This window comes from Haliotis rubra, unplaced genomic scaffold (genome assembly GCF_003918875.1).
Source record: "Haliotis rubra isolate DU_JTF1 unplaced genomic scaffold, ASM391887v1 Scf104, whole genome shotgun sequence".
Lineage (NCBI taxonomy): Eukaryota > Metazoa > Mollusca > Gastropoda > Lepetellida > Haliotidae > Haliotis > Haliotis rubra.
Genome location: NW_025764937.1, coordinates 1798793 through 1811691, shown reverse-complemented (window position 1 = coordinate 1811691; position 12899 = coordinate 1798793). Strand labels below are relative to the sequence as shown.

Below are 12899 nucleotides of genomic sequence, written 5' to 3'. Positions count from 1 at the left end.
TGGTGATGATAGTCACTGTTCAAGAACCCAACATTGCTGCCTCTGACTGATTCATTGACAAATGTCAGTTTCTCATTTTGAACCCACAGCCCCTCAACCTCAATAAATACCTCCATAGGATATATGAGCAGATGCCAGTGATGTGATTGCTGCCTCTGACTGATTGCCAGTTCCTCAGCTGCAATAAGTACCTGCATAGGATATATGAGCAGATGTCAGTGATGTGCTTGCTGCTTCTGACTGATTGCCAGTTCCTCAGCTGCAATAAGTACCTGCAATAATGTGTCAGTGATGTGCTTGCTGCTTCTGACTGATTGACAGTTCCTCAACTGCAATAAGTACCTGCATAGGATATATGAGAAGATGTCAGTGATGTGCTTGCTGCCTCTGACTGATTGTCAGTTCCTCAATTGCAGTAAGTACCTACGTAGGATATATGAGCAGAAACCAGTGATGTGCTTGCTGCCTCTGACTGATTCCTCAACTGCAGTAAGTACCTACGTAGGATATATGAGCAGAAGCCAGTGATGTCCTTGCTGCCTCTGACTGATTGCCAGTTCCTCAGCTGCAATAAGTACCTGCATAGGATATATGAGCAGATGCCAGTGATGTGCTTGCTGCCTCTGACTGATTGCCAGTTCCTCAATTGCAGTAAGTACCTACGTAGGATATATGAGCAGAAGCCAGTGATGTGCTTGCTGCCTCTGACTGATTGCCAGTTCCTCAACTGCAGTAAGTACCTACATAGGATATATGAGCAGAACCCAGTAGGACTATTGTCAGTTCCTCAATTGCAGTAAGTACCTACATAGGATATATGAGCAGAAGCCAGTGATGTGCTTGCTGCCTCTGACTGATTGCCAGTTCCTCAACTGCAATAAGTACCTGCATAGGATATTTGAGCGAAATCAGTGATACCTCGTGAGCATATATGAGCCAGCCAGTGATGTCCTTGCTGCCTCTGACTGATTGCCAGTTCCTCAACTGCAGTAAGTACCTACATAGGATATATGAGCAGAAGCCAGTGATGTGCTTGCTGCTTCTGACTGATTGACAGTTCCTCAACTGCAATAAGTACCTGCATAGGATATATGAGCAGATGTCAGTGATGTGCTTGCTGCCTCTGACTGATTGTCAGTTCCTCAATTGCAGTAAGTACCTACGTAGGATATATGAGCAGAAGCCAGTGATGTGCCTTGCTGCCTCTGACTGATTGCCAGTTCCTCAACTGCAATAAGTACCTGCATAGGATATATGAGCAGATGCCAGTGATGTGCTTGCTGCCTCTGACTGATTGCCAGTTCAACTCAAAGTACTGCAATAAGTACCTACGCTTGCTGGATATTGTCAGTTCCTCAATTGCAGTAGCACCTACATAGAAGCCAGCCAGTGATGTTCTTGCTGCCTCTGACTGATTGCCAGTTCCTCAACTGCAGTAAGTACCTACATAGGATATATGAGCAGAAGCCAGTGATGTGCTTGCTGCCTCTGACTGATTGCCAGTTCCTCAACTGCAGTAAGTACCTACGTAGGATATATGAGCAGAACCCAGTGATGTCCTTGCTGCCTCTGACTGATTGCCAGTGATGCGCTTGCTGCCTCTGACTGATTGAGTGTTTTTCATTTTGAACCCACAGCTCCTCAGCTGCAATACATACATCCGTAGGATATAGGGAAAGTCTGAGCAGATGCCAATAATGAGTTTTCTGTTTGAAGCAGAGGGCACTGTGTTCAGCACTGCTCTACGGAAGAATGCCATCAAGCTCCGTTCATCTGCAAATCTGTTCTCTTTAAAAAGAACATGGCTGAACGCCCTTCGTGCTATATTCACATCTATGTTATCTTATCATAACATATATCTTATCCTATCTTGTCATATATTTTACCCAATCTTTGACATATATGTTATGCTATCTTGAAATATATTTTTACCCTAGCTTGACATATATTTTACCTATCTTTGACATATATCTTATCCTATCTTTACATATATCTTACCCTTTTTTGACATATATTTTACCCTATCTTTGACATATATCTTATCCAATCTTGACGTATCTTGACATATATCTTATCCTATCTTGACATATATCTTACTCTATCTTGACATATCTTACCCTATCTTGACATCTTATCCTATCTTGACATATCTTACCCTTGGTGGTGTGTGGTCCTGTGCGTAGAGCTCAGGTCACAATCAGTTGAAGTTAAGCAACCTTGGTCGCGGACAGTCCTCGGATGGGTGACCGTGTTTGGCAGCTTCAGTTTCTAGGACTTCAGTCCTGCCCCACAACGAAGCACATGTGACGCATGTGGTCTCAGCTTAGGCAAGTGAGTTTGTTCAAAATTGCCTCTGTCCACCCAGCAGTAAAATTGGGTACCTGGTATGATACGGTGGTAGTCTGAATTTGAACCTTGAGCGCCTGACAGGCGACCGGTTGTATTCTCCACATGGAGTGTTCTGTACTCGTTGACCAGGGGTAATATGTCAGTGCTTTGAGCATGCAATGTGCATGGATAAATGCGCAATATAAATGGACTATTATTATTATCTTGACATATTTCTCATCCTATCTTTACATATATCTTACCATATCTTGACATATATCTCATCCTATCTTTACATATATCTTACCATATCTTGACATATATCTCATCCTATCTTGACATTTATCTTATTATCCATGATTATTACGGTCTCAAGGCAAAGGCCCAATTATCGGCAATAATATATTTTACTTTTTATAGCAAACTAACTAGATAACGAGTGGCCCGATTCAGTTTAAACTTTATGTGTAATAAAACCAAAATTGTGTGGAACCAGATATCACAAAATTCGGAGGGCTCTAGGCTCAGTGAACAAGGGCAGATAATTTAGAAGTAATTGATTAAGAAAATGGCTCCTATTACCTTCGAAATCAATAGTCCAGTGACCCAAATTTGGCATGCTTCCTTGGCATCAGATGCCCACCACTTTCATAGCTGTTACATGTCGCTATGTGGTATCGCTTGGCATCCATTCTGGACTATACTTTTTGAACATAGAGTTTTCTCGGTAAAATCTTCTCACTAGGAAACTACAAGGATAGGCTTCAAAATGTCGCACCCGTTGCACACGTCCTACCACAAACTAGTGGGGCGATGGGGTAGCCTAGTGGTTAAAGCGTTCGCTCGTCACGTCGAGACCCGGAATCGAATCCACTCATTGACACAATGTTTGAAAACCCATTTCTGGTTTCCCCCGTCTTGATATTGCCGGTTTATTGCAAAAAGCGGCGTAAAACCATACTCACTCACTCACAAACAGCTACTCCAATTGAGATATGCCTCTTGCCGAAAGTGTTTGGTCAACAGGCAGTGACCAAACATTGTGCGAGCGCCAGTCCTTTTTTATTCATTCATATCCTTTTATCTCGTATAATGCATGGACATCGAAGGTTGTAATGGGCTGGAAATCATTCCAAACCGCTCTCCTGGCTAGAACTATTGTATTTCCCACACTCCAGTTGCCAGTTGTGTTTGTTTTGGAACTCCAGCAGCTAATATTGACGTCTAGTGTTCCTAAGGCTGCGAAATCAACCACACAATGTATTCCCATTCAGGCTAAAACTTTCTTCACCCTGTATCACTGGTGTGCCTGGTCCAGCCTCCATAGTTGTAATGCTACCTAGTATAAGGGGGCGGTGGGGTAGCCTAATGGTTAAAGTGTCCGATCGTTACGCCGAAGACCCGGGTTCGATTCCCCACATGGGTACAGTGTGTGAAGCCTAGGCCATTTCTGGTGTCCCCCGCCGTGTTATTGCTGGAATATTGCTAAAAGTGGCGTAAAGCCATACTCACTCACTCACCTAGCATAAGTGGGTGAGTGAGTCAGCCAGTGTTCTTCTACACCACTTTAAGTGAGTGAGTGAATTTAGATATACGCCACACTCACCAATATTCCAGCTATATGGGGGCGGTCTGTAAATAATCAACAGCATGAGCATCGATCTGCGCAATTGGGAACCGATGACATGTGTCAACCAAGTCAGCGAGAGTGACCACCCCATCCTGTTAGTCGCCTCTTACGACAAGCATGGGTTACCGAAGATCAATTCAAGCCCGGACCTTCATGGGTACACCGCTTTAAGAGAATCTGCGACATCCAGGCCGGGGATACTGGAAATAAGATTCAAACATCTTCCAATCTGGTGAATCGAACATGGTATAGTTTGGTTTGTTTTTTCACGCCGCACTCAGCAATATTCCAGCTATATGACCGTTTCTGGTGTCCCCCGCCGTGATATTGCTGGAATATTGCTAAAAGCGACGTAAAACCAAACTCACTCAGTCACTCCAGCTATATGATGGCAGTCTGTTAATAATCAATTGCTGATTGTGGGGTTTACTCTTTATACACAAACCGTCGATAAGAACCCTGAATTTGGTGTAATCACTGTTCTACCCCAGACACGTAGTGAACAAGTAGTTACATTGTCATGGACCCTCCAGGGCGTGAGATAAAAAACTGATTGAAATACTACGTCTTGCAATCGTCGTGTTATCAGTCCTGATGGCACGAACTCAAACATTGCTATCAGTGCTATAAACCATTGCTAGTGACAACTGCAGCCAGACAGGAAGTGTCTGTCAACTTTACTTGTCGTGCGTTTATGTGAGTGAGTTAGTTTAGTTACGCCGTTTTTAGCCATATTCCAGCAATATCACGGCGGGGGGAGACCAGAAAATGGGCTTCACACATTGTACCCATGTGGGGAATCGAACCCTGTTCTTCGGCGAACGCTTTAACCACTGGGCTACCACACCGTCCCTGTGTATGAAGAAGGTGACACGCAGACCAATATATTACTCGTGTCTCATGAGGTCCTGCTCTCGAGCCTCTTAAAGGGGTGTAAGAATTAAAAGATGAACCGAGAAGCTGGAAAAAGTAGAAAATTGAGGGAAATGTTGGCAGATGAATGTAATGGAATGCCAATTCTTGAGAGTAGGTTCATCATTGAGGGCGATTTGAACGTCGTGTACGTGTGTGTATGCCCGCACTAATGCCGGTTTACAGAACAAGCATGCCGAGTCACAATGCAACAGTTTAACGTTTTTCCCCATAGCCACCAGCTAAGATGAAACACAGGAATGAGGTAAAGTAAATATTTACAGTATGTATCCTGAGATGATGTAGGGTGAAGTCGGGTGTCAAGACAATTTCACTGTAGGATGTATATTAAAAATTCCATTTGTCAGCCATCAAAAAAAAAAAATATCCATCATGCTTAACTCACTGAATCCTTTGGGTATGGGGCAAACAACATTACCTGCGTGTATTATACATCATTAATAACAGCGTCTCCCGTTGGTCAATGACGTCATTACCCGTAGGCCCGGTTCAGTGATGTTTAGAGCATTTACTCTTCATACCCAAGTTCATTCTCTGAATAGTCCGCCTCTCTGACGACCATTCCTGGAGCCTAACGTGTGATCTGCCAGATGTATTGCTGAAGTCAATATTTGCTCTTTAAGTCACAGGTTTGGCTGCGTCATATCTGAGTTTGATTATTTGATATTTTTCAAACTCAATAATTATAAACTGCAACACTTTTATTCACCAAAATGCTTCATATAATCAGACCTTTTCAATAAAAGTGATAAAAGCTCCCATAATAGAATAGGTCGGTTTCGGCCGTCACAAACACATGCAAAGGCAAGGTGTTTACCTGAACAATCAAAGGAACATCTAGTGCCTTTTTAAATAGAGCATTGCAGCATTACTACTCGTACTGATACAGCAGCTTTAAACATATGATATCAATGATTCATCACCAAGCAACCCGTGAAGATCCGGGTTAGAATTGGCCTTCAGCAGCCCATGCTTGTCGTAAGAGGCGACGGGATCGGGTGGTCAGACTCGCTGACTTGGTTGACATATGGCATCGTGTCCCAATTGAGGAGATCGATGCTCATGATGTTGATGAATGGATTGTCTGGTCCAGACTAGATTATTTACAGACCGCTGCCATATAGCTGGAATATTGCTGAGTGCGGCGTAAAACTAAACTCACTCACTCATCACCTAGTAGTACAAGTTCAGTGCAATGTAAATCAATATTGCTGGGATTCCCAAAAATAAGGGGATACACAGTAACCAGAAGAAACACAGATCCAGGGCTTTGCTCACCCGCTGCCATGTGACGGGGGGAGCAGCAGGTTTGGCCGGAAGCTCCTGTAACTGCCCTAATTCCTCAGTTGGAGGGTTTTCACGACTTCTACACCGCCCGGCTGCATCTACCTTTTCAATCCAAATTGTGAGACGCTGTAATGTTTTACTAATGGGTCTTGAGTCACTTCGCCCACAGAACCGGACACTGAAGATGCTGACGATGACAAATACTGCAGACAGTGTAAGCGTGAGTCCAAGGAAGATGACGAAGGCTGATATACCGTGCGAGCTCTGTGGCACCATGTCTGTCAGGAAGCCCATGTAGACGCCATATGACAGAGGAATTGTTATGGCAAACGATATCTTTTCTCCTGAATCTGCAGGAATTAGAAACACAAACGTCCCCAGGACGGACAGAATTAACACAGGGAGGATGAAGTTGAAGACAAAATTTACAGGCCGTCTATCCAGGGTGAGGTTTATGATCACATGCGATATTGGCTTGTTGTCAAGAGTCTTTTCCCTTGATGTGATTGATGTTGGTTTCAGCTTCCACTGACCGCCAATGTTGGAACTGGAGGTTCCAGCTTCTGACTGCCTGGCTTTCAGCTCCACCTCTGAGGTTGAATATGACCAGACAACTACCTCAATGGAACACGAGAGGCTGTCAAATGGATACACCGTGACGTCCGTCTCACAGTGCAGGTAGAATAGGTCTCCTGGCATCCACTGAACGCGTCCATCCGAAAATAATTTCAGAGACACGAAATCTCCCCCGAGGCGGTCAAGCTGTTGGAAGGAGTTGGCCACAACAATATCCGGTTTCCAGACGTAGCTATCTGGAGGCCTGATGAACTCAAGTCCGTCATACATCTCCGTATTCCAGGTAAGAAACTGATCTATCCACGTCACGGTAAACCAGCCTGTGCATACGAGTTGTTGCTGAGATTCAATGTATCGGCTCACAGTATGTAGATGAAAGTCAAATTCAACTGTAATTGTTTCCGATTTGTTGTATATGGGCCTTTCATATGGGTTGTTATTCCAGATAATGTCATTGTAGAGGCGGGATTCACCAGTGGGATACCTGGCTGATTCAACAGAGACAAAACCAACAACCAGAATGTAGACGGAAAGGACCAGCATGGCTGCACAAACGTTCCTTGTAAAGTAGAACTCTGCGGCGCCTCTCGTCTCGGTGCAGGGTGTCTGTGTTGCAAGAATGATGACGTTGTCGAGCTGCAATACCGAAAAAAACCAACAACGTTTCTCTGAGATAATATAATAGTTGATATCGTTACATTTGTTTGCAGTTGGAGATTGCAGACAAAGTCTCACCCAGAGTTAATGGGGATTATGGTTAGAATTCAGCGATGCTTTATTCATTGACATAGTGTCATGTAATTAATACACAACATAGCCTCGTGCAATACATTCTGACACAAATTTTCGATTCACTGCATTTCATTGGGAATCCGGCAAATGTGTGTAATCAATTGCATTTGCACGCTTCCAGCTGTTAGCGACGGGAACTAATGGGGTGTTAACAACACAGCAATACTTTGATTAAATGTTAATACTTGTAATGGTTTGTGTGTACATCTATCAAGGATATCGCTTCCTGACGTACCACGTGACACGCATTCTCTATGGTATGTGTATCTGACTGTATAACATTAATTTGGTTAAACATATTGACTTAAATAACCCGTGAAAATCCGGTCTTCAGCAACCCATGCTTGTCCGTAAGAAGCGACTAACGGGATCGGTTGGTGACTTCGTTGATACCTGTCATCGTGTCCCAGTTGTACAGATCGATGTTCAATCTGTTGAACGCTGGATTGTCTGGTCCAGACTCAATTAGTTACAGACCGCCGTCATATAGCTTGACTACTGCTGAGTATGGCGTTAAACAACAAACCTTTAACTCACAACAACGAAACAGATATGAATACATCTTTCTAGAATATTGAGGACAGCGATTAAAGTCCTTTCATGCTGGGTTCCGGCTGGTCCATTAGTGGTAATTCACTGTGTGGACATCCTTCTAATAGGCGACATTGGTTCCAACCCCGATTGTCTGTGATTATGTTTCTAGGTTTATCAGCATCATGCCGTAGCTATTGGTTTTACCAAAGTGTTAAATGTGGGCTTTCACCCAACGTGAAGAACATTATCTGAAACTAATGTCACTGACGCAATATTTGAAACTATATTGATGTAACTGACGCAATATCTGAACCTAATGTCACTAACGCAATATCTGAAGCTAAATTAATGTCACTGACGCAATATCTGAAACTAATGTAACTGACACAATATCTGAAACTAATGTAACTGGCCATAATATCTGAAACTAATGTCACTGACACAATATCTGAAACTAAATTAATGTCACTGACGCAATATCTGAAACTAATGTAACTGGCATAACATCTGAAACTAATGTAACTGACACAATATCTGAAACAAAATTGATGTAACTGACGCAATATCTGAAACTATTGTAACTGACGCAATATCTGAAACTAATGTAACTGACGAAATATCTGAAACTAATGTGAGTGACGCAATATCTGAAACTAATGTAACTCACGCAATATCTGAAACTAATGTAACTGACGCAATATCTGAAACTATTGTAACTGACGAAATATCGGAAAGTAATGTCACTGACGCAATATCTGAAACTAATGTAACTGACGAATTATCTGAAAGTAATGTAAGTGACGCAACATCTGAAACTAATGTAAGTGACGCAATATCTGAAACTAATGTAACTGGCATAACATCTGAAACTAATGTAACTGACACAATATCTGAAACAAAATTGATGTAACTGACGCAATATCTGAAAATATCTAAAACTGTGTAACTGACGAATATCTGACGAACTATCTGAAACTAATGTAAGTGATGCAATATCTGAACTAATGTAACTGACGAATTATCTGAAACTAATGTAAGTGACGCAATATCTGAAACTAATGTAAGTGACGCAATATCTGAAACTATTGTACCTGACGAAATATCGGAAAGTATTGTAACTGACGCAATATCGGAAACTAATGTCACTGACGAAATATCGGAAAGTAATGTAACTGACACAATATCTGAAACTAAAGTAACTGACGCAATATCTGAAACTAAGGTAACTGACGCAATATCGGAAACTAATGTAACTGACACAATATCGGAAACTAAAGTAACTGACGAAATATCGGAAACAAAAGTAACTGACGCAATATCGGAAACTAATGTAACTGACACAATATCGGAAACTAAAGTAACTGACACAATATCCGAAACTAATGTAACTGACGTAATATCGGAAACTAATGTTACTGACACATTATCTGAAACTAATGTAACTGACGCAATATCGGAAACTAAAGTAACTGACGCAATATCGGAAATTAATGTAACTGACGTAATATTCGAAACTTGTTCAAAGCTGTGTCAAACCAAGTCACTGTAACCTAAATGTCACAAAACAGAGCAAAATGTTGTTTTTCTGCAATAACACTTTTTTTGCAAACTGATTTAAGAAGTCGGTTATTGATGGTTATTTGATAGGGTTGTCTTGTGATGAGAGACTTAACACTCTAATGTTCAATGTGAATCTCGATAACAACAACATGACGAAACTGCATGGGTCTCAGAAGATCAGCGTTTACTCTGCGTCACCTCTCAGTAACATACAAGAACAATATTCGTGATAAATGGAACGTATAGTTATGTACTCACCAATTTCCCGTAAATCACTTCACATCATTCCCATTATTGCTTGTATTTGACTAGATCCTCAACATCACCTCCTGCAATGGACAATGTCAAGTCATGGCAACAGGTGAACTGTTGCATTAATCTTCCTGGTATCACCACGCAGTGATTCACGTTTCCAGGATCATGTCACAGACTCTGTTTGCACCTAATAGCTTGGACTGATCAGGATAACATTTCGCAGTGAAGCAGCAATGGGCAATACAACATGAAACTAGCGGTTTCGTGTCTCATTGCTTCCGTCGTTCGTGGGCAATTTACGGGATCGAGAAAGAGCAAAGTAAACATTGGCACAGGCGCTCGGATCATCACAGCATCAATAACCGTCCATAACCGACCTCTTAAATCAGTTGTATTAACTGCAAAAACACGTTATCGCCATATCCACAGTGAAGCAGGGTGGACCATTAAATGCAACTGTGTGCAACATCTGTGACAACCCAAGAATAGTTGGGTCGAGATGGTCGCTGAAGTTGCTCCGTTATAGATAAACACAAGTGCACTTGCTACGCACGTGTACTAACCGAACACATAAAACTAACATAATTTTGCAATTTGTTGACAATAAAAAGAATGTGAAACGATAATGATATTCAACTCAACCAAATTAGAAACTTGACACCCACATTATCGGTAATAATTGTGATGGTGGCAATTTCTTTTAGTTTCTTATTGTTCCACACACACGTGAGTGAGTGAGTTTAGTTTTACGCCGCACTCAGCAATATTCCAGCTATATGGTGGCGGTCTGTAAATAATCGAGTCTGGACTAGACAATCCAGTGATCAACAGCATGAGCATCGATCTACGCAAGTGGGAACAGATGACATGTCAACCAAGTCAACGAGCCTGACCACCCGATCCGTAAGTGCCACACACACACCACAATGACAAGTGGGCTTTTTTATCATGGTGTAAAATGAACCTTCGTGTAAGATGCCATAAAACGTGAACATGCGTAATAGGTAACACTAACGTGCAACAAGTACCGTGAACTCCTCAGCGACCGCACGTACATTGGAATGCAAGTACACATTGGTCAAAAGGAAAACCCATAGAAATTGCAAGTTTAGTACAAAAGCTACTATGCCGCGAATCACATATCAGCAACGTGAAAGTGCCATGTTCATCCATGAAGTTTGCCCTTATCTGACACTTCAAAATGCCACTCAAACAAGAATTGTCAGTGTGAAGGTCGCTTTGGGGGCATGGGAGGTCGTGGATTATTTTTCCAATATACTGATGCCGTAATCCACCTTTCATCTTCTGGAACGTTACTGCATGACTGACTGACTGACTGACTGAGTTTAGTTTTACGCCGCTTTTAGCAATATTCCAGCAATATCACGGCAGGGGACACCACAAATGGGCTTAACACATTGTGCCCATGTGGGGATTCGAACCCGGGTCTTCGGCGTGACGAGCCAACGCTTTAACCACTAGGCTACCCCACCGCCCCCGTTACTGCATGATAACAGTATGATACACATCTTTTGTCATAACATTAACACACTACTTCTCTGTGGGATTTAATTGAACAAGTGTCAAGTTTGTAATGTGGTGCAGTAAATTTACACGTTTGACATTCAGCAACTGGCAGTAGTGAATGGTCAGTTAAAGATGCGATGACACCAAAGTGGTGATAGGCCAATGGGATAATAATACCTCATTCATCATGCATATCACAACTACATACTGAGTGAGTGAGTTATTCAGGGTTAAACTGGCAGTATTTTTCAGCCGTATCGTGGCAATGAAAGCTACATAGTAATAAACAAACCAAAACGATATAACTATCTGTCAACAAAGGACAGTAAAATACCTAGAATATCACTGATTGAGTTTAGTAAGTGCACAACCAGCAGGTTTCATAAAACGATATTTCTACACTACACGAGACATCATTATGACTGACTGACAGACTGTGTTTGGTTTTACGCCGCTTTTAGCAATATTCCAGCAACATCACGGCGGGGGACACCAGAAATGGGCTTCACACATTGTACTCATGTGGGGATTCGAACCCGGGTCTTCGGCGTGACGAGCCAACGCTTTAACCACTAGACTACACCAGCGCCCCACATCATTATGAAACGCAGCAGCGACTGAAGGTATATCACCAATACTAGTAAGGACCATGGGCAATTACAATAATTTTGTTACCTGCATGAAGCTTAGTTGGATTTACACCAGTCCTTCAGATGCTAGCGATAACAGGCAAATTTAGGACACAGGGCTTGGCACAAGCAAACTGAGCTGCTTAGGCAATCTACCATATTAGAAAAACATATACCACGAAATATATCTCTAAAAATGTTTTCAATCAATTCTATTTCTTACTCAGTAATAAACTTTATTTAAAAGATCATTCATACATGAAGCTTTAAAAACAGTTGTTACTGGTGATGGTAACACACTTTATTCCATATCTTCATCAGAGGGGAAGGTGGGATAGCCAAGTGGTTAAAGCATTTGCTCGTCACGCCTAAGACCCGAGTTCGATTCCCCACATGGGTACAATGTGTGAAGTTAATTTCTGGTGTCCACCGCTGTGATGTTGCTGTGATATTGCTAAAACTAAACTCACACACTCACTCATCAGAGCATTGGGGGTGGGGGTGGGGGTGGTGTGGGGGTGTTATGGTTAAAACGTTTGGTCGTTACTCCGAAGATATTGCTTGAATATTGCTAAAAGCGGTGTAAAACTAAACTCACTCACTGACTCATCAGAACATTTAATTTAAACTTTAGCGATAGCATTTGAGACGCCCTTATACATTTACTCTTGTGAAGTGGCATTGGGTGATAAATTGAATACACCAGTGCTTACACAATTCAATAACTATTATGTTACGTTCTTTAATCATAACCCACAATCTATCTAATTTTTACATCAGCAACCAGTGCCACTTTGGTCTTTCTTCTGCAATAGCTCCTAAATGTCTCGCCCAGCGGCGAGTGATGA

At 42.1% G+C, this 12899-nt stretch overlaps 1 protein-coding gene across 1 annotated transcript; it reads right to left on the bottom strand.

Moving 5' to 3' along the window:
- Positions 1–6005: 6005 nt before the first annotated feature.
- On the bottom strand, positions 6006–7296 carry LOC124274258 (neuronal acetylcholine receptor subunit alpha-7-like). Its single transcript, XM_046709603.1, has one exon. The coding sequence runs from the start codon at positions 7022–7024 to the stop codon at positions 6065–6067; it is 960 nt and encodes a 319-aa protein (XP_046565559.1). The 5' UTR covers positions 7025–7296; the 3' UTR covers positions 6006–6064.
- Between the last annotated feature and the right edge of the window lie 5603 nt (positions 7297–12899).